Source organism: Mus musculus, chromosome 2 (assembly GCF_000001635.26).
Source record: "Mus musculus strain C57BL/6J chromosome 2, GRCm38.p6 C57BL/6J".
NCBI classification, from domain to species: Eukaryota; Metazoa; Chordata; class Mammalia; order Rodentia; family Muridae; genus Mus; species Mus musculus.
In genome coordinates this window covers 55,077,967-55,104,694 of record NC_000068.7, presented here as the reverse complement: position 1 = coordinate 55,104,694, position 26,728 = coordinate 55,077,967, and the positions used below count along the sequence as shown (strand labels likewise).

General features: G+C 36.1%; 1 protein-coding gene across 7 annotated transcripts in view; it reads right to left on the bottom strand.

Moving 5' to 3' along the window:
* Window positions 1–26,728, bottom strand: part of Galnt13 (polypeptide N-acetylgalactosaminyltransferase 13) — a 682,099-nt gene that overhangs the window by 13,615 nt on the left and 641,756 nt on the right. For all 7 annotated transcript variants that reach the window (XM_006498088.4, XM_006498091.3, XM_006498092.3 and 4 more), the window contains one exon: window positions 5,998–6,132. In XM_006498088.4, coding sequence (XP_006498151.1) covers window positions 5,998–6,132 — 135 coding nt within the window. The remainder of the gene's footprint in view (window positions 1–5,997; window positions 6,133–26,728) is intronic.

Below are 26,728 nucleotides of genomic sequence, written 5' to 3'. Positions count from 1 at the left end.
AGAAGTGGATGCTCACAGTCAGCTATTGGATGGATCACAGGGCCCCCAATGGAGGAGCTAGAGAACGTACCCAAGGAACTAAAGGGATCTGCAACCCTATAGGTGGAACAACAATATGAACTAACCAGTACCCCGGAGCTCCTGTCTCTAGCTGCATATGTATCAGAAGATGGCTTAGTCGGCCATCACTGGAAAAAGAGGCCCATTGGACTTGCAACTTGGAACGCCAGGGCCAAAAAGTGGGAGTGGGTGGGTAGGGGAGTGGGGGGGGAGGGTATGGGGGACTTTTGGGATAGCATTGGAAATGTAAATGAGGAAAATACCTAATAAAAAATACTTTAAAAAAGAGTAAATACTGCACAATCAACACACCCCAGGCTAAAAATCAGATGTAATTGTTCAAGAACAAGATGTAAATTCAAAATAATCCATGAAATCCCATTAACTGATTCTAACAAGAAATCAAAGCTATGGGTCACTGGGGCCATGGGAAGGTAATACTAATCTAATGGATACCATCTCCAAAAGGGAAATTGTGATACTGTTTACTAGAAATTCTACACAGAAATTTGGGAGGGTTGTACTTATAAGCCACTTACCTTAAAATTATACTCCCATTTACCTGCTTTCTGATAAGGGCAAATAAAAGATTTGGGTTAGTGCCAGAGCCGAACCAATACAGATGTGGATATACACAGCCAAACATTGGCCTGAGAGTGTGGACCCCAATGTGGAAAGTAGGGAAAGGGCTGTAGGAGCTGAATGGGTTTGCAACCTCATAGGAAGAACAACAATATCAACCAACCAGAACCCCCAAAGCTCCCAGGGACTAAAACACCAACCAAGGAATACACAGGGGTAGCCATGGCTCCAGCTGGATATGTAGCAGAGGTTTGCCTTATCCAGCATCACTGGCAGGGGACCTCCTTGGTCCTGTGGAGGCTTGATGACCCAGGAGAGTGAAATGATAGGCCGCTGAGGCAAGGGTCGGTAGGCGGGCCAGTGGGGGAGCACCCTCATAGAGGCAGGGGGAGAGAGTAGGAGACAGGAATCATGTGAAATGGAAACTGGGAAGGGAGATAACATTTGAAATATAAATAAATAAAGTAGCCAATAAAGAAGAAAATGATTTAATACAACCCTAAGTGGTTTCGGTGATTTCAAGCGATGTCAAGCTATGGCTTCATTTCATTCAGACAGAATGTATAGCAAGTGCTTACTCAGCCGACTTGCTCTGTCCTGTGAAAGGAACCACTTATTTTTAGCATAATATTTGGCTCACTTTTTATTTTTGTGGAGTAGTATTTATTAAGCAGAAGTGCTCTGATCTAAAATTAGAGTGCCTCACTGTATGTAGCTGCCTGGATGTTCCAAAAAAAATGTGATTAAGCACACACATTGCAGGAAAATGTAAATTTTGAATAGATTTGAGCAAATTTGTGATGTTCACACAGTATACAAACAAATCCAAATAAATAAATAAATAAATAAATAAATAAATAAATAAAATGGATGAACAGGTACTTTAATAAAAAAAACTTAACTGCCTAGTGATGTGAAATTTAGTGGTTTCTTTATTTGAACTTGCTGGAAACAGGTAGTCTGTGGCACTAAAATATTAGATATTCTCACTGATATTTTATACCACGTGTATCTTGTGGTGCTGGTAAAAACACTCACATTCTGAACAAATCAACCAGAGAGGCCAGCCATAAAGGAGAACAAACAATGTCCATGTTGTATTGTTTAAGAAACATTGACATATATGTGCTCGGCATGGTGTATGTGTGTGTGTGTATGTTATGTATATAAAAGGAGTCAAGAGTTTGGAATTTGTAGGGAGGGGACATGGAAGTGGAAGGAGAGAGGGCTATAATCATATTTTAATAAAAAATATATTTTACATATCTACTTAGGCAAGTCAAAAAGTCTGTATTGGAAATCTTTTAGGCAGAAACAGACATTTTTAATCAATACATACTCAGCTTTATTCAATTAAAAGAAAAATTATTATTAATTACCTTATGAGACATTTAACTAAAGTTTCCTAGCCAGTATTATGATAAAGTAAGTGTATGGCTTTGAGCCTTTCGAAACAGATTATATTTCTCACAGATGGAATTTCTTATCATTAAGAAAAAGTGACATTTGTATATGAATACAAATTGATACTACAAAATATTTGATTGTTTGTAACATGGTCCCTTTGTCTGACCGGCTTATAGGATCCTCATCAATGAAATCATCTAATTATTTGCAGTATTTCAATTACCTCAGGAGGCAAATTAGTATTGGGAAAAACTTCTGAATTTAGTGCCAGGCACCTTGATGCACACAATGACAAGGCTTCACTAAAGATACAGAGACTAACAATAGCTGTATAAGATTGTGGCAAGAATGGCCTAAGCAAACGGGAAAATCAAAGCATTCTGTTATCTTTGTTTTCCTTTCTCCTTGTTCTCCTAAGCAGATGACAAACCCAACCAGCCAGAGAGGCTCCATGCTTATAGTTACCTGCTGTTCTGTGTATTCCAACAGTTCTGTCCTATTTATGACACTTCCTTTTCTAATACTGAAAGGAAGTATCGGAGAAGGTGGTGGAATATTTTCAACAGTTCACGCTGTGAGGCGCACAATTGGACTAGTAACTAGCTTTCTTTGAAAACTTTATTAGGACCTACATCCTAGCTCTGCTCCTAGCAGGGTAATCTTTGTGCTTTTACCTTTGTCCTGACAAAGCACAAAGGAGTGGAGTTTAAGGTTCGTTTCAGCTCTGTAATTTTGTGAACTCTACCAGTTTTCATTCTGACTGGAAACTGCACCACCTCGGAGGTTTCTCAAAGAAGAGGAATTTTACCCTTGCTAGCAAACGACAAAGAAATGAATTAAGGAGGAAGCAAGCAGGTCTTTCTACCTTCCACTATTAGAATGAGAGAACAGAGCCTCTGAGTAAAGACTTCTCCTTCACACTCAGCTTCTCTCATCTGTTTGTTTCTTTTCCTTCCCTTGGGTCCCTGGAAGAAGTTGTTTGCATTTTTTTCAAAGTAGTTTTTGTCCTTTCCTAAACTCACATCGGTTTCCAAGAGTCTATTTAAAAAAAGGACATCTGGACAGAAGTCTCAGCAGTTAAGAAAAGTGGCTGCTCTGGAAGGAGGATTGTGTATAAATCCTAGCTCACAACTGCCTGAAACTATAGTCCCAGGAGATCCATCGCCCTCTTCTGGCCTCAATGTGCACTGCATGCACAGACCGCAGTCAGACAAACACTCATACACATAAAATCAAAGTAAGTAATCTGCTCTTGCCCCCCCCCCAACAAATATTTTTGAAATTTATTTATTTATCGCTGTCAAGAGAACAGATCAAACTCTAATGTGTATATGAATAACGTGGATATATTTTAAAAAATTCAGAAACTTGGATTTAAAGTGTTAAAACATTGTGTGTTAGAGTCTAGATTTCTAACAAGTCCCAAAAGATATAGCTAGCTCTGGAACCACTGCTTCCAGCAGTTATTGGAGTACGCTGCGCAAGCAAAGAATTTTAAATGTAAGACTTAGAAGAAAAGGGAGTAATGAAAGTGTTCCACTTTCATATCTCATTATACCCTTTTTAGTTACCTCAAAACGTAATCAAATTTCAAAATTAACTTTTAAAGGGCAGAGCGTGGTAATATACTATTTTACCATTCTCACATGATTTCCCTGCATTAACATACATATTTATTTTTACTACTTTTATTCACTATCATGTGAAGAGGATGAGGAGGGAGGGAGGGAGAAAAGAAGAAAGGGGGAGGAAAGAAGAGAGGGAGGCACAAAGAGAGAGGGGAGAGAGAGAAAGAGAGAGTTGTGAACTCTCTCAGACACATGTATGTGTTCATGTAAACTATGTAGGGTCATGTGCACCATAACAGATGTGTAGAAGTCTGAGGGAAGTTTTGTGGAGTCAGTTGTCTCCTAACAACTTTTTATGGATTCTAGCATTTGAGATCCAGAGGCCAGACTTGTACATTAAACATTTTTACCTGCTGAAGCATCTCTCTAGTATGACATATATTGGGTATTTCTTGCTTGTGTGTGTGTGTGTGTGTGTGTGTGTATGTGTGTGTGTGTGTGTGTTTTAAAACAGGCAATGGTGTCATGTTGTAAGTGGAGTTTCTAATGCATAAACACAAGAGTAAATGAAGTGATGACACCCAGTTTGGATTTGAGATTACATGTTTTCAATAAAATTCTTAAAGGGAATGGCACGTTGTCAGCATTTTAGGAGGACCTCAAAGGCATAACATGTCTCAAAGTTTATAGTCTTATGGAATATCAGAGAGGAAATATAATACAAGGTAAGAAGTATGCAAACATTTGCTTAGTTGTAAAATTATGCATTTTCGTTTTTCATTAATGATTGCTTAGTATTCAATATAAATGTAACTGAAAGAAAAAATAAGAAATAAATATAATCAACAATGTTATCACGACAAAGAAATCTCTATTGTGAATCTCAAAGCGACTGTTTACCAAACGTCAGAAAACTTTAAAGATTGAAGTGTTATACTGAAAACAACCTTACAAAATACATAATCCTTCCTTCTTAATATGCATGTATCTCCTTGCTTTTAAGAAAAACGAAATAAATTTTTATGGATTGGAAATAAATTGAGTAACAACAATACAACCATTCATTTTTAAAAAAGATACTTTTCACAGTACTTATGTTTTTTTCTGTTCTTTTCTTCATAGAAGAGGGAATTTTTATTTGACGTCCAGGTTCCATGCTTGTATTTAATAGGGAGATGGTCTTCAGGAGACTTAACACAAAGGGTGGTAATAACAGACCATAGTTCAGGAAAACACAATGGAGGCCAGATAAGGAAAGATGTCAGCAGAGATACAATGTTAACACAACACTGGTGGTTTCAAGATGCTTGCCTTTATGTCACAGAAAAATATCTGGTGCCCTCAGAGCCTGACAGAGTGCAAAATTTAGTCCCCCTGTTAGCCCTGCACATACATTTAATTCTGTAAGAATTGATTTTTTTATTCAATATGAGTCCACAAAATATTGGAGATTAAATTGTACACAAAATGTGTTTTTACAAGGACTTGTTAAAACAACAGTATTAGAGATATGGAGACCTAATATTTCTTTAAACTAATGTTGGGCTTTTGTTAGTAGCTGCATTGTAGAGTGTCTTTACCTCTATGATATTTTTTTATCTCACAAGGATAAAGTATAGCTTTTCTTGTGATTGTATCAGTTGCCATTTAATGATGTCTAAGATGTGACACAATGACCAATTCATCTTGCTTAAGCGAGAGAATGAAAAGAAATTAAGGCATTTCTGAGGCTTGTCCTTCAGTAGAGAACATATTTCTTTTTTATCAGCTCCATCTGATGGCTGAACTAATATTTGCACATAGTCTAACTAAATTTTCAGTGCTATGTTGTATTGTTTTGTTACCTTGCTCTCCATCATAAGGGTATGATATGCTGAGAAGGGATTGCTCAGACATATATGTATATATGTATGCATATCCCTAATTAGTGAATTCAACTCTACCAATCATTCACTATATTAAATAGAAATAGATCCCTTCTAATATTCTTTCTGAAAGTATCCTCCTGTTAGTCTTATTGGGTCTTTTAAATGTTAGATTGAGAATCATAAATACCAGATACCATAATTGCAAGATTTAAAAATACAAACATATTTCAATATTTTCCTCTTTGTAGATATCTATACATACATATCATGGAAGCATAATTTGCATATTTTACATTGGAAATATAAAGGAAGATCAAAAAATTAACCATATAAAATTATTTTCATAACAATAGACTAGTTTGACAAAAATCTAACTTTTTATATGATATACCAGTCTAATGCTATCTACATATAGTTGTGCAAAAAATACATTTAAGCTTTGGCTTTATTTTTTAGAGGAAATAACTGAGCGTACGTATTCAGGGAGGAATAAGTCATAGAAAATATCCTACCTCAGCGTCATATTCCCACAGCTGATTTCCTCTCATGTGGTGGCATTTTAGCATGATTACAGGGCCACTGAGTCTGGATACATCCAGGCACAAGTCGTCAGTTCGGATTTCTTTGTCAGCAGTATAAGAAAACACCTGAGAAATAGAAATTGAGCTAATAAAATTATATCTGGTTGAGAAAACACACTCTTTAGCAGAGGTGTCTCTGGAAACGTCTGTATCCTAGCCATGTGGTTTCAAATCCTCTCTGATGGTCTTGCCAAAGCTGCATCATCTTGTTGACATTTTGTTTAACAAACAAATACAAGAACATCATCTCCCAGGGAAGACTGGAGTGAAGCTTTGATTTAACAAACATCAGTAAACGTTCATGTGCTGGCCTTGTTTTCCTATGGACACAGGTTTATGAAGCACGCGTATGTTCATATGGAAGTCTGCAGACAGATGAGGGCCCCTGAGAACTGTCCTTTCCCCTTATCACCAACTCTCTACATCTGAATGATCATTTATTTAGAAGTTTAAGGACATCTTGTGAATTTTACTTATGTTTTCAGCAGACATATAACTGTAGGATAATTGTCTTTTCAAGGTCCCAAAAACCGTACCCTTACATAGACTATAATTCTCCTTCATCTATGATTTTGGCTAATCTAGATAAAACAATTCTTTTCAAAATACCCAGGAAATTCCAATGCAGATTGTTGGTTCACTGGAAATTCAAACTGAAACTATGAATTTTATAATTTTGTGTTGGTGGCAATAAACATCATATAAAAATTAACTATTAATGTTTCATGAGGTGTATTATGGGAATAACTGTAAACTTAGTTTTCTTCTTTTGTCTATGATCAGCACACTCCACAATTCTGTAGATTTTTTTTTTAAATTTAGATGTCAGGTGGAGTATAATTAGAGAGGTCAATTTAGAGGTTTTGGTTTTCTAAAGAATTCTGAGGCAATGAAATGAATTTTGTATGAACCAAAACAATTTGGAGCTGTAAACTAGAGGCTGAACATTTAGTCTTTAAAATACTGTAGAGTTAGAGGATGTAATTAATGGAAGAGCATTTGACTAACATGTATGGGGTCTAAACTCAAGTTATAGTACTCACAAACAATCAAGCAATTATTACATTTACAATAAATTGGCATTATTTTAAATTGGGGAGATGAGAGAGTTGGGAAAGCTTGAACAAAATGAAGGACATATGGAAATCCCAGACACCCATTAACTTGTAGGTTAATTTTCAAAATTAGAATAAAACAAATTGAATTGTATGGGTGGATAATGTTTCTGCCTGAAACCATGTGATATTTTAAAAGGCCAATGTGAGGCATAGGCTACCGTCCCATGAGTTGCCCATCAGAGAAGCCAAAGCGGCCTCCACAACAATACAGGGCATTGTTGTTGCTCTTTGTTGCCCATCAGAATTTGATGATAAGATTCTTTTGCTGAAGACAATCCATAGTTTGATTGCAAAACAGAGAAATTAATCTAGAACACAGCTAAAAGTTTCCTTCCTGTTGGTTAGCTTTCATAGTTCTGGAGGGTACCATGAAGGAGGCTGATAGAGATTTCAATCAATAGAGTTACTCTGCAATGGACCTTGAAGTCTACAATATTGACCTAGCAGGCAAATGTGCACATTTGTACAATAATCTCATGATTTTTATGGGATAACCAATAACTTTAATTTGGGATTTGGGATACATTCCACAGATGAAGTCAAATCTGGTCCATAACTCTCAGAAAATCACTGTCCCTAAAGAGGAAACCAACAGTATATATTTATGCTTATACCTATAGATTTTGTTTGTGCTCTTAGCCAGAGAAACTTGCACAGCAGTTATAAGTTAATAAAAATCTCATAATTAGTAAATAATTAGAGAATAAGTGACCATTATTGACTTAGGAAAATATAACTGTAGTCTGTTCCTTACTCCAAAAGACTCAAGGAACATCGTGGAAGAGGAGACAGAGAGAGTGTAAGACCCAGGGTATAAGTAGATGAAGTAAGCACTGCACTATTAATATGAAATGGTTATTATATCCATAAACTCAAGGCAGATATGGTTACCTACACAAACCATGCACAAAATAATGTCCATCAATTTTCCAGAATGACTGTTGTGAGGACAAATTAGACCCCATAGCTATTTATAGCTAATGTCCATTGAAGAAGGGTTATCTTTCTTCAGTGGTATAGTCACTGGCAAGTTGGCCTTGATGTAGCAATAACCTCACAGTCATACATATACAAACAATTTTTATTTAATCTCAGTAAGTTTTATAATTTAAAAAAAACCTGAAAGGTGGGGATGTGTTGGATTAAACAATGGTTCTAGAAAAATATGAGGTAGATAACAACCTAGGAACGAATAAGGAGAGAACATGATCAAAATAGTTTATATAAATATGTAAAATTACAAGTTATTTAAAATCATTTAAATTATTTAAAAGTAAAACCAGTTGCCTGTACTTAAGAGAAAAATCACTTAGAGTATGAGAAACCTTTCAAGGTCTATGGTGAATCTAAAACCTTCTTACATTTACCAATGAAAACAAAATTTTTTCTTGAATCTAATAAATTCTACATAAAATATAAATATATGAAAAGTATGTGATGTTAAATTAATTTTATATATTTTATAATGTACATAAAATTTCAAATGTACATTTCTATATTTTTTAACTTTTTCATGTTCATCATGTTTATGAAAAAGTCACAAGTAGCCAGAGAAACAGGAAAAGAAAAATAACACAGAAATTATATTCAGAAAATAGGAACTGTAAAAATTTATGAATCTACAGAAAGTAAAGTTTAGAGAAATTTATTTTACTCATTACCACACTAAGCCTGTACTACAGAATATTCTGCAAAGCAGACATTTCTTTCCTGCAGTGCTAATGTAAAGTAGTTTCTACAACATGCAAACTCAGGGGAGAAGGAGATAGAGTGACCAGTAGGACACAGGAGCTATGAAGCAAAAACGTGAGTTCTTTAGCTAGGGATGAACAATGGGAGTGAAATAAGAGGGAGAAGAGAAAAAATTAACTAGCACTAAGAATGTTTGAAAAAATGTAAGGGAGCATACTATATAATAAACAAAGAGATAGACAGAGACAGAGAAATGGAGAGTTATACCACAATGGCTCCCTTCAAGAGCCATAGACTATCTAACAGAAATCTCAGAGTCAGGCCTGGGAAACCTTCCTCTGTGTTTGTTGTTCAGAATTTTCCAAAAGACTCCCAAAATAATCTAAGCCACTACTATTATCTATGGTTGCTTCCCAGAACTTGAAGTAAAGCATAGCTCTAGCCAGGGTTCTCTAGAGCAATAGTTCTCAGTCCTAATTCTGTGACACTTTAATACAGCTTCTCACGTTGCAGTGACATTAAAAACATGCCACAAAATACAATAAAATTATTTTTGTTGCTACTCCTTAACTGTAATTATTGATACTTTTATGAATCATAATGTAAATTACTATGTTTTCTGATGACCATAAGTGTCCTGCAAAGAAGATCATTCAACCACCAAAGGGGTCACAACCTATAGTTTAAGAACCAGTGTTCTAGAAGACCAGAACTGATAAAATGGATTTGTTTATGTTACTTATGATATTTATGTTATTTATATTTATTATTTAATCTTTATTTACAGTTCAAACTTTATCCCCCTCCCAGTCCACTCTCCAAACATTCTACATCTCAAATCGCCTTGCCCTGTCTTCAAGGAGTTGCCCCCCATTCCCCATATCACCAGACCTCCGCACTCCATGGGGCCCCAAGTCTCTCAAGGGTTAGGCATATTTTCTCTAACTGAATCCGGACATGGCAGTCCTCTACTGTACATGCGTTGGAGTCTCATATCAGCTGGCGTAAACTGCTTGGTTGATGGCCCAGTGTCAGAGATCTCAGAGATCCAGGTTAGTTGAGACTGCTGATCCCCCTACAGGGATGCCTTCCTCCTTAGTTTCTTCCAGCTTTTGCCTAATTCAACCATAGGGTTTACTAGCTTCTGTGCTTTGGTTCAGTGTAAATATCTGCATCTGACTCTTTCAGCTGCATGTTGAGCAGTCATGATAGGCCCCTGTTTGTAAGCACACCGTAGCATCAGTAATAGTGTCAGGCCTGAGGGCCTCTCCCTGAACTGGATCCCAATTTGGACCTGTCACAAGACCTTTTTCTTCAGGCTCTTCTCCACTATGGTTCCTTCAGATAGACTTTCCTGACTGCTTCATATTCTACACTCAAAGCATGCTTGACTTTTGACACAAACTTGAATCTCCTACTATATTTCCTACAAAGCCACAGTCTCTTAGGACTATTGACTTTTGGGTGTCTCAAGATTCCATAGTTGATGTCAGTTGCTATTTAGAGTTTTAAGTTCTGGACCCTCATTACTGTAGCTGAAACTTTTATATATTGAGCCACATTACAAGATATACTATCTCCAGCCTACACAACAACAAAACGCTTTAACTTTTCCTATCACAGATGTTGGTGAGATATATTTCCTTCATTAGAAAATATATCTAAAATATTAGAAATCTTATTATACATTCTTATACACACACACACACACACACACACACACACACACACACACGTACGACAACGTCCTCTTTTTCTAATTGCCAATCTGTTGCAAGATTTTCTCGATTTTCTCTCTCCAATAATATTAGGGCAGCAGGAGGCCTGTGATTGGACAGGGAAAGGAAGGTTGAGCTAAGGGTTACAGAGACAAAGAGCATCTTGGGAGAAGGAAGGAGGCCAAGATGGAGGCAGGAGTGACCCACTGTGGCTTTAGCCCGCTACAAGTAGTTATGATATTATAAAGGTTAGAATATTGAGATAATTTGTCTAATATAGGTGGGCAGCTTGTACCATTATTAATTGGCTTGATATTATTGTTCAGGTATCTTATGTATTCAGAATTTATTGATATATAAATCTGACTAGTTAACTATAAGCGTTAAGACTTCTGATTTTAGCCGAGCGTGGTAGTGCACGCCCTTAATCCCAGCACAGGGTTAGGGAGGCAGAGGCAGGTGAATTTCTGAGTTCGAGGCCAGCCTGGTCTACAGAGTGAGTTCCAGGACAGCCAGGACTATACAGAGAAACCCTGTCTCAAAACAAACAAACAAACAAACAAACAAACAAACAAACAAACGACTTCTGATTTTACAGGGTTACTGGGTATTTGATATCTAACCACTAGGTTAGTGGTTCTATTTGGTTACTGGAATGTGGGACTGCTGACTACATGGGTTTATGGTGGAAAAGGAACTAGTGGCTCCAGAAACAAGTGAGCCAGAACTGGGAACTCAGCATTCAGACACAGCGAGGGCTAGCTAGAGAGAGTTGCTGGTGGCAGGAGCGTGGGAAGGCTGCCGGTTGTGTGTGTGTGTATGGGGGGGGGGGGAGTTGTTGTTTTTGTTTTTGTTTTTTTTTTAATATTTCCCGCTACACCAACCAAAAGTTTTTACTAGTAATAATCAGTACTTATTAGAATTAGAGCTAAGTTATAGAAATTGCTGATTTAGCATGTTTTCTGTTTTCCATTGCCTAAATTGATTTTAATAAGCATTTAGCTAAAGTTCATTCATTTTAATTAAGCTAAGATGACAAGGAGCCAATTATCTATGTGTTGTTTTTCTTCTATCAGTCAGGAGCAAATAAGAACTAAACAGTAATGGAATCTTTATGTATAAGGAACTCCATGTTCAATTCGCCATATACTCTAGACTATTAAATTTCCAGTTGCTTTTATTGTACAATTAGCTTTACATTTTTATCAGTATATATCAATTAATGGAAAGGAACAATATAAAAATTCAAATCTTCATATGTGAGTATAATCTGTTAAAAACATACATGTGTTTAAAATTCAACTTACAACATCTTTTAATCCTAGCATACGTGTAGAAAGAAGGTGTTCTGGTGTACTCCCAAGGGAAAACCATACCATGAGTAGTAAAATAATAGTAATAATCAAAATAGTTTATTGATTATGGTTTGACAACCTAAAGTTTAGAATGTGTTGTTTAGTAATTTTAGACAAAACTCTGAATGTGATGTGGTATCAAATTTTATCCTCATTTTAAAATTTAATTTGCTTTAGGTTTCACAGCTGAAGTTTAAATTACCCTGAAAACCCCTGAAAATCATTGTTTCTGCCTACTCTCAATTCTCATGCCAGACAGTCAATGTTCTTACTCGGACTTTCTGATTGTAACTCCTTTATCTTTTCCAGTATGATAGAATCAAAGTGCAGGTATCATTTGTGGTTTTTTAGAGTTTCCCATTATGAATCATATCTTCCCATAGTAACAAGGGAGCCAATTAATATTTTAAGGCCCAAGAAGCTCTGAGAAATGATGACCACAGGCAGAACAGTCCAGTCCCTTCATTTCAGTTGGCACAGATCAACATCGTCAGCTGTGAGTCAGGTCACTTGTCAAGTTCCAGAAGCACCCAGCAAGACTCTGAGTGTTATCCTATGTAGTCTTCATTGCCTTGTTTATGAAGAATATAGCCAAGTCTTTCACGATGGTGTAATCTCTTGGTGCTGCATGGTGTCTACACCTACAAATCTTGTCAATCATCAGTTCTTTCTCTATGGGGAGAGCAACTTCCACCTTTATAGAAGATCATAGAGTTTCATCCACATTCTTGTGTATCAAGATAGGTACTGAATTGATCCTCTAAAACAACATGTGTCCTTCATATTATGTTTTTTTTTTAGATGTAATAGCTTTTAGACATGTGATTAAACCTGTAGTTGATGGTTAAGATAAGGTCATATCAGTGTTGGGGGGGGGGCTTAATCCAAAATGGCGTGTGTCTTTAGAAGATACTGACACATAGACAAAAGGAGCCTTGGGAGACTATGCACAGCCTGGAGTGACTGCTTTATTGACTGTTTCCCTGTGGGCATAAATGGATGCCATGCCACACTTGGTTTCTGCAGCCATGGCAACGGGAACAGAACAATACGGTAATAAGCAGGGATGTGTCACTAACAATGCAGCTATTACTCATGCTAGAAATGGTCTAAAGATTCTTGTCTAGGATTCCAGCTGTTACATCCTCTCCCAGCTGTCTGTAATCTCAGAGATGCTACAGTATATAAGAACTGAAGGGTTGAAAGTGGTACTCCACGATGAGTCTTCTGGAAAATCACCACCCATGATGAAGTGGGATTCTCTGGTGATACAGTTGTTTAGAGGTCACACTTGATCTTATTATTATCCCTGTGTTCTATTTGAAAATCCTACAAAACTAGTTGGTGTTAACAAGCTGGATTTTTTTTTTTAGTCACACTGTGGTTTGCAATTAGTGTGGTCTGGGGATTTTGGGCATTTGTTTGCATCACCCAAAAGAGTTAGATTCATCTGCTAAAGGTGGTTTGGTTTTTTACTATGACTAGGTACATTACTTGACATTAAGATATTTTCTTGATGTTAGAAGAACTCCTGTACCTGAAGTAATTTCCTTAAACAAACAAAATGGCACCATATTTTTTAAATAACTTCTTTAAAATCCTTGATATATATGTATGTGTGTGTGTGTCTGTGTGTGTGTGTGTCTGTGTGTGTGTGTGTGTCTGTGTGTGTGTTTGTGTTTGTGTGTGTGTGTGTGTGTGTGTGTGTTTTATAAATATGTCATTCTTCTGTTAACTCCTTTGGGTGATGCAAACAAATGCCCAATCACCCCAGAGCACACTAACTGCAAAACACGGTGTAAATGAAAACTCCAACTTGTTAACAGTAACTAGTTTGGTAGAATTTCCTTACAGAACACAGGTAAGTGGTAATAATAAGATCAAGGGTGACCTCTACACAACTGTATCACCAGAAATTCATGAATATATGTGTGTGTGTGTGTGTGTGTGTGTGTGTGTATGTATTCAATTAAGCACACACATATAATATACATTTGTGTGTGTTTAGCACTCTAGATAAAAATACTTATTATAAAAATATTACAAGTCCATATACTATATATATATATACACGTGTGTGTGTGTGTGTTTGTGTGTGTTTGTGTGTGTGGTCTTTTTCACTTTTCTCTTAAATCTTTAGCCTAAGCAGCTGAAGAGAAGCTTGGTTCTAACAGCACAAGCTGCAAAGGCTAGAAATTTGTTATATCCTGCGTGTCTTCAGCAAACTGCTCAGGAGCTGGGCGCCATCTGCTGGCTTTGTACTGTCACAAAGGTTTTTTGTTATTATTTTTTAATTTTTATTTTTAGAGGAATATCAGATATGGTACATAGGAATTAGCTTTACTACACAAGTTGCAACTTCCTTTTCTTTAGGTTCTATTTCATAAATTATTTTTGTTACATTCTTTGTAATTATATTTACTATAAAATGTCAAAGCCTGAGGGTTGTCCATATATCATGTCCATTGCTTCACTCTCTAGATTAAAAGATACACAAATACTACAAAATTATACTACAATAACACCACCCTTATCTTCCTGTTGTAATAAATATAAAACACTCACATTTGTCAGAAAAAATACAGAAAAATAAAAACTAAAGATTGTTTACCAATAAAATGTAGGCTTTTAGCAAGTTAAAATTTATTTCTTAAAACATTTTATTTGTCTATGTTTCTCTCTACCTTTCTCTGTAATTTTGACGCCTTTCTCTGTATTTTTGACTATTTTGAAATAAGCAAAATGGTTTGGAGCTCCTCAGTGAAACTGTTCAGTAGAGATTTCCTCAGGTGATAATTTTTTCTAATCTCTAATTCAAGTTTCAAGTATAGACAGTCAGCCAAGTTTTTTGTGTAGAGGAGACTATAACATATTTGGCTCCCAACTATGATCCTTAAGGGGGCCTTACATACTTAGAGAACACCTGCAATGTATTACAACTTTATTATTCTAAAATTCTATCACTAAAAACAAGTTTGGTGATAGAATACAGGCTCTATCTGTAAGGTGCTTGGTGTATCAGCATGGAAAGTGAGGTTCATACAAAGCCAAGAGTGGTGATGTACACTTGTAGTGCCATTGCAGAAGAGGAGGAGACAGACAGATCACAGGGCTGACTAACCAATTAGGTTTCCTTAATTGGAGAAGCCCAGATCCCTGAGAAGAGACCCTGTTTTAAAAATCAAGATGGATGACTTTTCAAAGGAAATAATTTTGTCCATGACTGATGCCTAGCATCCAGAAGGATGAGTGTGCATGCTCACACAAATGCACATACACATATACCCACGCCTGCATATACATATGTGTTTGTGCACATACAAAAGCAGGATGTTGGTGTGTGCATTAATGCAATGACCTCATCTTATTTTCAACATCACTTGTGAAATTGTAACTATTGCTCCTCCTAATGTACTTTATATAACATGATGTTTCTTTTTGTATGTCCAGCAAATTGTCTTATTTGTTCTCCCCAGTAGGCTATGTGCAGGATCATTCCCACTTCATTTTGTGAAAGAGAAGGGACACCGACATCCCCTTATGTTTTTTCATTGGGTCTTTGTGAACATGCTTTACTAGACAGATTATTTTCTACTTACCACAGGCTGACATCATTTATGTACTCTCTGTTATTGGCAAAGAGGGAAATCGAGGTCTTTGGAAAGCTAAACACTCATGGAGCTTTGAGTACATTACTTTCCAGAGCTATAGATACAGTGAAAGAAAAGCCTTGGTTTCTTTTTCTGAAACAAGGAATATAGATGCCTTATATTTGGGAGCTGTATTCAAGTTAGGATAATAGAATTCACCTATGCAAGCTATAATATCAAATACCTGAATACTAGAAATCATCTATGGTAAATCCAGGCAAAATTCTATTTGGTTGCATCCTACCTTAAAATTTCCACTAGAAATTCTTGTGTAAAATCTTACTCTCCCAATGACAGTACCAAGACTGTTTTCCCAGTTGGTACTTTCTGGCAACTGAAGAAGGAGCTACTATTAGTCCAATAATTGCTTCCTATACCAGAGTGAAATCCCTGTCTTTGAAATACTTGACTTCTCTTTGTAGAAAACAGAACAAGAGTATGAGATAATACAATAAGCCACAAACATTAAACGAATAAACACTTAGACCAATTTTTATGTTGTCACCCTAGATGGCTATTAAAGCCTCCCATTTTTAATAAAATTGATAGCAAAATGGGTACACTCTCAATACTTTATTTCCTTTAAATGGCTTAAATATATCCATATTTTGTTACTGCAGGATTAATGATTTTAAGTAGGAAAGTTAAGTCTAATTGAAAATCTTTCCTCATCCATTTTGCCAAGTAGGTCTCCTTGAATTTGCAGATGTTCCTTGATTGTGGGTGTAGTACAATGTACAGATGGCACAATGTTCCTATGCTCTGGTGCACTGTCCTATATAAAGTTCTTCCCCTGTGTATGAGGTTGTGATCATGACAGAAAAGTGACTCCCAGATGGTGTTATGTAAGATGTTATGTAAGACCTCAAACTAGACAACAGAGAAGTTTCTACTGCTTGTGGATGAGTTGGTTGCTTGGAGGAGGGCCCATGGCAGGGAACTCAACTGAACTTCTGTACCTTGCAGAAGTCTTCAAAGCAAAGAAAGAACAATGCGCTCAGCCTTATGCTTACAAGAATGCAGATTTTGACAGTAACTAGGAAGCTTAAAAAGTAATCCATAGACGGAACCATAGCATCACTCAAAATCTTGACTATTGATATATAAGACTCAGAGCCAAGTCAGAGACCTGAATTTTATAATCTCAAAATTTCAAGTGTCCAGTTTTAGCCAAACCACTGTGCTTTTGTGATAAACTGAACATATCATATAAGCATCTAGGAATAAAAATAGTTTGACCCTATTTAAACTCCCTCCAACCCTGTTCTCTGTGTATTTGTTATGTGTAATTTCTGTAATAAATTAAAACTATCATCATTAATAAAAAAGTAAATTTTTGAAACACGATCTTTTTATGCACCCCTAGCTACCCTACTATTTGCTATCTAGACCAGAATGGACAATTTTTTCTTGATACTACTTTTTCTTCTTTCTTTCAAAGTTTCATTATTTTTTAAAATATTATTTGCAGAAGAAGTAATATGAATCTATGGGTAGGATAGTATTGAGTAATGGGAGATCTTATGTACACACACACACACACACACACACACACACGCACCCACACACATGCACCCACACACTCACTCACTTCAGACTCTTTCATTGGTTAGGAACATAGCAAAGCAAGATATTGTCATAAAAATGTGAACAGCAAATGGTCTTCAAAAGAAGTTGATGCAATATTCTCTGTAATAATGTTTATTAGAATGAATGAGCTTCAACTCCATGACTGCGACTTCAGGTGTAGTGAAAGATTATTCTTTTTTTTTAATTTTTTATTAGGTATTTAGCTCATTTACATTTCCAATGCTATACCAAAAGTCCCCCATACCCACCCACCCCCACTCCCCTACCCACCCACTCCCCCTTTTTGGCCCTGGCGTTCCCCTGTACTGGGGCATATAAAGTTTGCAAGTCCAATGGGCCTCTCTTTCCAGTGATGGGCGACTAGGCCATCTTTTGATACATATGCAGCTAGAGTCAAGAGCTCCCGGGTACTGGTTAGTTCATAATGTTGTTCCACCTATAGGGTTGCAGATCCCTTTAGCTCCTTGGGTACTTTCTCTAGCTCCTCCATTGGGAGCCCTGTGATCCATCCATTAGCTGACTGTGAGCATCCACTTCTGTGTTTGCTAGGCCCCGGCATAGTCTCACAAGAGGCAGCTACATCTGGGAAAGATTATTCTAAAACAATGCTATATATGGAGATTTAATATCAAATGAAAGAAGGGTAGAAGATAGATAGATAGATAGAAAATAGATAGATAGATAGATAGATAGATAGATAGATAGATAGATACATAGATAGATAGATAGACAGAGAGACAGACAGATATATAGACTTGTTATTGGAAGAAGTGTCTCTGGTGGTGGTCTTTTGAGGCTTTAGAAGTCCATGCCAGGTCTAGTGGTTCTCTCTTCTCTTCTTGTTGCTTGTGGATGCAGATGTAGAAGTCTCAGCTTTGTCTCCAGAGCCATCCTTCCCAATAATGGACTAAACCTCTGAACTATAAGCCAGCCCCAATTAAATGTTTTCCTTTGCATAAGTTTCTGTGTCTATGATGTCTCTTTGTTGTGATAGAACACTAAGACCAAAGGAAAGGTTTGATTTTATATACCCTTTTAAGGATAGCAGGGAGTTTCATACCGCATGATTTCATTCAGGATAGTGTATGTGACAGGGTATGTGGAGGAAAAATCACCATAAACTTAGAGGTGGAAGTCACAGCACAGACTGTTTAATTCTGGGAGTATGTATGGACATTACCTACCTCTAGGGAGGTGTGACCTGATTCAGGCTTTAGTGTAAGGCTGAAAGGTACCGTATGCATATACGTTTTTTCTAATAATATATACATATGCTGTGTGTGTGTGTGTGTGTGTGTGTGTGTGTGTGTGTGTGTGTGTGTGTAATGCCATGACCCAAAGCAAAGCAACTTGGGAGGAAGATTTATTTCAACTTATACTTACACAACACAATCCATCACTGACGTAAACCAGGGAAGAAGTTCAAGCAAGAAACTTTAGCACACCACCAGAAGTTTTTTTGCTGCTTCCAAAAAACTCTCCATGGAGTCTCAACAAATGCAGCTCAACTATGCAATGTAAGGCGGACTAACATAATCATGACATTATACATGAAACTTCATCACTTGTCCTTTCATGTGCTTGTATGATCAGAACACACCTTCTCCTGCGTCTGCTTCAGTCAAATGTTCCTTCATGAGTCTGCCTTAGTCTTACACCTGTATTCACTTCAGGAAACACTCCTTAAATGTTTGCTCAAGCAAAACACCAACTAACACAAGTGACTCTCCAAAGAACCCTTAAGTTTCCACTTGTGAAGTATGAGTTATGAGAGGTGCAAGTCTTGTTAAGTGAATGCGCATTGTAGAAAACTCTTATTAAACAAGGCTGAGGCTGCATGTAAATTATCTTCTCCATAACAATACAGCATTTTAGTTCATAAAAATAGTTTTTCAAAAGGTCTAGTAATCAATTAACCAAATCCATACAAGGGTACATATGTTTTTCCATATTTTTCCATATAAGTATACTGCTTTAGATTGTCTTATAAAAATGTAATGAATTAAAGCTTGGGATTATTATGGGGATATCCTCGAATTTTGTATATTAACAGAATGTTTCTTTTGTTCTGTTGCATGCCTTGACATACTCTGGTATCATCATTTCACAAAAAGCCTTCGCCCAATCTGTCTTTTCAGGCAAGCTTAGTCTGACTCTCCTCTTGTATTGTTCCCATTCTCCCTTTTCCATATCTTCTGTTCTTATCAAAATTCATAGATGAACTGTTTAGAATTTGAATACGAAGCATAACTAAACTTTTAAAAAGATGATATTTTTGCAATACTGACATAAGGAATGAAAGGGTACAAAGAATAAACTCAAAGATGTAACTTATTTAAAACATTGCACTTCATATAGATTATGTGTGGGAATATTTTTGGTGGGAGTGAGAAGAGCAGGGAATACAATCATATAAATATTTGAAAATCACATAATGAGGCCCACTTAATATGCTAAGAGATACTTTTTCATGAACATTTGTCACTGAAAATGACTACTGTTATAAAGAAATAACACAATAGGATGGGCAATATTTTTGAAGTGATAGATGGTGGTTCTACCATTCACAAAGACTTAGTGTATTAGGCCTCTTTTCTAATTTGATGTGATGTTTATGGTCACTCCCCCAATGGCTTCTGACATTTTTCTTCTTAACTCCTATATTATTTCCATATATAAGCTAAAATAAAGAACTAGGAACTTGACTAGTTAAAGCCATATCAGTGCATGCTCTCACACTTCATAAAGGAGATTTAACTGCCTCAAATCCAAGTAGGTGGATACTGAGACCTTATTAGAGACTATAGCTCTCCAGGGGCTGCAGAGGGAGAACCTTCCTTTGTCACTTCTAACTACTGAAACCAATACACTATTTTCCCTATCAAAACGCATGAAATATTTTTGAGGATTTAAACATTGAGCTTTTTAAAAACTAGTACTTTAACATTACAAAAATAAGGAACAGAAAGGTATCTTATGGACACAGCACAGCAACATCTGCCTTCGTGGTTACAAAATTTTCTCATCTTGCAAATGAGAAAACCACAACCATCATTTTGCTTGTCCCATCAAATAATTCATGAGAGATGTCACCTCCACTTTAAGATTCTTACCACACTCATTTAAGTCTTCACGGTAGTTTTGGCCAAGCTAGCACAGATTTCAAAGAGTAAGATATAAGTGTTTGAAGGGATCATGTCTCATCACCATAGACTCTTACATAAGTATTTTCAGAACATTAGTGTCATCATCTATAAGGGGTAAATTTTCTTTATATGTTTCCCTGAATTTCTCAAGCCTTCACTTAAACACCAATGGGATTTGGAGTAGCTTTGAAATTTCTCTTTCAATTAGTCTACTTGTTCAGATTTTCAATGAGCTTATTCTCATGTGTGAACATTTTTAAAGATAAGCTAGTTTCTGTCAAGAAGTTCCATCTTATGTCTAGGGATAAAATAAGTATACATCACAACTGAATGACAACAAAGGGGTTAAAATTTATGAAAGAATTGTATGTTGCTAAATTTAAAAAAAATGAGAAAACAGTTTTGGTATTTGGAATTCAAATAAAGGCGGATTCTCTCTATGATAGAAAGCAGGAAAAATATAGCAACGGGTAGGGAAGATAGGTTTTTTTTTATTTAATTTTATTTTTATTAGGTATTTTCCTCATTTACATTTTCAATGCTATCCCAAAAGTTCGCCATACCCACCCCCCCAATCCACTACCCACCCACTCCCCCGTTTTGGCCCTGGGGTTCCCCTGTACTGGGGCATATACAGTTTGCAAGTCCAATGGGCCTCTCTTTGCAGTGTAGGTTTTTAAATAGGGCCAAAGGAATAAAATTTACAGGATAGGAAAGCTGAGAAAAATTATCCTCAAGTGGATATATAAAGAGACAAAGTCATCCTAAAACAAAAAATTCTAAGAACTAACAATGACACCTATTTTAAGTCTAGTCCTTGTAAAAAGTTGGTACTGTGAAGTTTGTGTGAATCTGTGCACTACACAACATTGCAGATAGAAGAAAGAAGAGGTCACACTATATAGAGCATTAATTGTTAGATTATTAATGGCTGGGACATCTTTGGAGTTCTGTTCTTACTTCTTTTGTCAATATCTACATTTTACAGTGGTAGTTTTTCAAGAAGTCACCATTTCATTACCTGAAGGAACACAGTAGCCACATTAAACACTATTTCAATAATTTGAACATTAGACTAACAAGGTCTGGATTGGGAAATAGAATTATTAGATAGAGAAAAGAAATAGAAAAAGTATAGTAGGAAGAATTTATAGTTCTCACTCACTTGTTAAGAAGGTTAGAGGCAGTGCAAGACAAAAGAGAGAGGAAAATAATGTGTAGATCGTAGCATAAAGACTTGTAATAAATAGTGGGATACTTATAGACACAGCTCATACAGGGCTATGCTTGCTCTTTCAAGTAGAATTATGCACTAGTTGGTCTTCAGGAGCTGGTGGACTCCTGGGAATGGATATGATGTTATAGTTTCCTTAAGAAAATCAAGTTCCTAATGACACAATGTGAAGAACAAAGAGTAAGAACTGTAACAAGTCAATTTACTGAGGTTTTATTTATACCATTTCTGGTGGATCTTCTGATATTTAATTGACATGAAATGGATTCTTGCTTGCTTTGAACATTTAAAAATAATTATCTATATTTCCAGGCCAATGGGAAATGTTTATTTTCATATTCTATATTTCAAAATATTATTCAAAGTCACACACACACATATGCACATATAATGATCATATATAATCATCTAGATGGCTATGTACTTCATGGACAAATGGTTGAGACAATTTAGAATTTGCTGTATAAATTTGAATTTATGAATACTTGTATCCTTACCTAACTTAGATGCTTTGATATAATCCTCAATGTGATAGTATTAAAAATGGCATTCTTAGGAAGCGGTTATATTGTTACAACAATGTCATTATTAGGATGACATAAAAAAGAATATCCTAGAGATCTGGCTGTCCACACTTAGTACATGTAAGCACATCTAAAATGGTAAATTTATGAAACAGTGAACAAGCATTCTTATCAAACACCACATTTCCTGATGTCATCACAGGAAGAATAAGTGGTAAATCTTTGATGTTTATAAACCACCCAACCTAGATGTGTACCCGAGAACCCAAATTGGCTTTAAGGAAAACTTTATTATCCCACAGAAGTTTTCACTTGGCTGTCAAATTGTACAGAGTAAAAAAGTCTATTGGATGGGGATTTGGCAGGATGGCATTTTCAAGAAAACAGACAATTTTGATACAAATAATGAGTTGCAAACAAACCAATAAGCAAATGAGGAGCTGCTGGCCCAAGTGGCAATTTTGAGTAATTCTGGGTAATTCTGAGTCCATTTTGACCACGTGTTTAAAATGAGGTTAGGAAGTATTTGTGTTATGTTCCTACTCACCTCAAACCACCGAGTACCATGTAACCACAGGTCCACACTCATAGTCTTTAGTGAGACAATGTGTGTGTGGGTGGGGGAGGGGGGAGTTAAACCTCCAACTACCTTTGCATAAAACATGATAATGCCATGTTTTATGGAAGATAATAGAACATGGTAATGAAAAAAAGATTCTCTTTTGTAAAAATGATAACTGTTGATGTTTATCTTTCAAATATCCATATCACTTAAGTAATTAATTAGTAGTAGATGCTCTCTGTCTTTTCCCCCAGAAACCAGTTAATTCACTTGGAAGTTTACTTTGTTATATTACTGGTAAATTTTCATTATACTGTGCAAAGTCTTTGAAAGGTGCCAGATAATTTTCAGATGCCTCAAGGTAATTAAATGTGTCCAGAAACACAAATTTTAAAATAAAAAACATATCTATTGAGTATATTTAGAGTGGAGAGGTCATTTGTATAAAAGTGTATATAATATTTGATCCTTTACTTGAATAAAAAAATGGGGTTTTAGAAAGTGGCTACCCAGTTTGGCCACTGTTCATCTGGCCTCCATCAGGATCACCTAAGAAGGAATATCTAGGTTAGATCCCTTCCTCCCCATTTCCTTGTCCATCCCACCAAGGCATGCCCAGCTGCCCTGAAAAGCTTCCTGACCACTACACCAAAAACATCTAGACCAAGGCTTCCCACAGGAGGCCTGCTGCATGGGATACATCCAGATTAGGTTTACAATCTAGATACCTACCATACCAGGAACATCCATGGAGAAACAGATGGCTAAGGGAAGCTTAAGAAGACGAATGAGAGCCAGGGCAACATGGCGCCATCAGAGCAAAACTATTCCACTTCTGCAAGCCATGTATATCCTAGTGCAACCAAAGCAAGGAAATAGCTATATATCTAACCTCATAAGTGCAATAGATATCTTTAAAGAAAAACATGAATAACCCCCTCAAAGAAACAGAAAGATAAAATTAAACAGGTAGAAGCCTTTACAGGGGAAACTAATGGATCCCTTAAAGAAATACAGAGAAATATGATTAAATGGGTGAAGGAAATGAATAAAAGTGTTCAAGACCTGAAAATGGAAATAGAAACAATAATGAAAACATAATCTGAAGGAAACCTGAAGATGGAAAACTAAGAAAGAGAACAGGACAACAGACGCAACCATCACTGAGAGAAACGAGATGGAAGAGAGAATTGTAGATGTAGAAAATATGATGGAAGATATTGACACATCAGTCAAATAAAATGTTAAATCTAAAAAAAAAAAAAGAAACTGACACAAATCATCCAGAAAATCTGTGACATGGGAAAAAAAAAGTTTAACTAAAATAATAGGAATAGAAGAAGGTGAAGAGTCCTGGCTTTAAGGAACAGAAAATAATTTCAACAAAATCATAGAAGAAAACCTCTCCAACCAAAAGAAAGAGATGACTATAAACAAATTTAAAGAAATATGTATCTAAACTCCAGCCTAAAGAAAATACTATAAGAAAAATTCTGAGGGAGGTTAACTACCCAGAAGAAATTACAAGAAATAACTAATTCACACCAGCAAAACAAAACAAAACAAAACAAAAACAAAAACATCAAAAAAAAAAAAAAAGTAAAAGAAGGAGACACACTCACAGAACCACCACCAACCTCAAAGTATCAGGAATTCACAATCTTTGTTCATTAATATTTCTCAACATTTCTCTAAATGGTCTCAGTTCCCCCAATAAAGGGACACAGCTAACAGAATGAAAGCAAAAACAGGATCCATCATTCTGCTGGATACAAGAAATACACCTCAGAAACAAAGATAGATATTACCTTAGAGTAACAGGCTAGAAAAAAGTTTTCCAAGTAAACCAGGAAGCTAGAGTAGCTATTTTAAAATCTAATAAAGCAATAAAGTAGATATTCAACCAAAATTAATCAAAAGAGATGGGAAAGAATACTTCATATTCCACAAAGATTACATCTCAATTCTGAACATAAATGCCTCAAATGTAAGGACAACTACATTCATAAAGCAAACATTGTTAAAGCTTAAACAGCACACAGAACGCCACACATTAATTGCAGCAGACTCAAAACGCCACTCTAACTAATGGATAGGTCAAGGAGACAGAAACTAAAAGGAAAAACAATGAAAAAAAAAAAAGAAGTATTAAATCAAGTGGACTAGATATCTACAGAGCTTTACCCCACAGCACATAAAAATACATCTTCTCAGGATTTCAAGGAACCTTCTCTAAAATTGATCATACACTCTTGTAACAAAGGAATCATCAACAGATTCAAGAAAACTGAAGTATCTCCTTGTATCTATTAAGATATCATGGGTTAAAACTGTACTTCAACAAAAACAGAAACAACAGAAAGCCTACAGACTCATGGCAGCTGAACAGCTCTCTATGAAATGATAACTGGTACAGCAAGAACATAAAGTAAGAAATTCAACGTCCTAGAATTCAATAAAAATGAAGGCACAACATACCAAAACTTATGGGACAGAATTAAATCAGTGCTAGAGGGCTTGGCTAAGAGGAATTAATTTAGATAATTAAGTGCCTTCATAAAGAAATTGGAGAGATCTTGTATTGCAACTGAGCACACCTGAAAGCTCTAGAATGAAAAGAGAAGGAAACACACTTAAGAGCAGTAAACAGCAAGGAATAATCAAACTCAGGGCTGAAATCAATTAATCAGAAACAAAGAGAACAATACAAAGAGCAAAGAACCCCAAAAGCTGATTCTTTGAGAAAATCAACAAGATAGACAAACACTTAGCCAAACTAACCAAAAAGCATAAAGACTAACAAAGTCATAAATGAATGGAAGACATAACATCAGACACTGCAGAAACTCAATGAACCACTAGGTCTTACTTCAAAAGAAGGTACTCCACAAAATTCAGAAATCTAAATGAAAGAGATGATTTTATACATAGAAACTGCTTACCAAAGTTGTCAATATCAAGTAAACAATATAAATTGTCTTGAAACCCCTAAAGAAATAGAAACATTCATTAAAAGTTTACAAACCGAGGCATATAAAGTTTGCAAGACCAAGGGGCCTCTCTTCACAATGATGGCTGACTAGGCCATCTTCTGATAGTTGGCCATCATTGGAAAGAGAGGCCCCTTGGTCTTGCAAACTTTATATGCCTCAGTACAGGGGAACGCCAGGGCCAAGAAGTGGGATTGGGTGGGTAGGGGAGTGGGGGGGGGGAGGGTGTGGTGGACTTTTAGGATAGCATTTGAAATGTAAATGAGGAAAATACATAATTTTAAAAAAGTTTACAAGCCAAAAGAAAGCCCAGGGCCAGATGGTTTTAGTGCAGAATTCTATCAGACTTTCAAAGAAGAAATAATACCAATATCCCTCAAAGTATTCCACAAAATTAAAAAAGAAGTAATACTGTAAAACATTCTATTCAGCTACAGTCATCCTGATACCTAAATCAAAGACTTAAGAAAGGAAGAGAATTACAAACCAATTTTACTTATGAATATTGATGCAAAAAAACTCAATAAAATACTCACAAACTGAATCCAAGAACAGATCAAAAACATCATCCAACATGATCAAGTAGACTTTATTCCAACAGTGCAGGAATGGTTCGATATAGAAAAATCCATCAAGGTAGTCCACAATATAAAGCAAATAAAAGGAAAAATTCACATAATCATCTCATTAGCTGCTGAAAAATACTTTGACAATTCTAATACCCTTTCATGTTAAAAGTCTTGGAGAGATAAGGAATACAAGGCACATACCTTAAACACAATAAAGGCAATGTACAGCAAGCCAACAGCTAACATCAAATTAAATGGAGAGAAACTTAAAGCAATTCCACTAAAATCAAGGACAAGACAAGGCTGCCCACTCTCTCCCTTTCTATTCAACATAGTACCTGAAGTTCTAACTAGTGCAATAAGGCAACTAATATTGATCAAGAGGATAAATATTAGAAAAGAAGGAGTCAAAGTATCATATTCACAGATGAGTTGATAGTTTACATGATTGACCCTGGAAATTCCATGAGAGAAATCCTACAGCTGACAAACACCTTTAGCAAAGTGGTTGGAT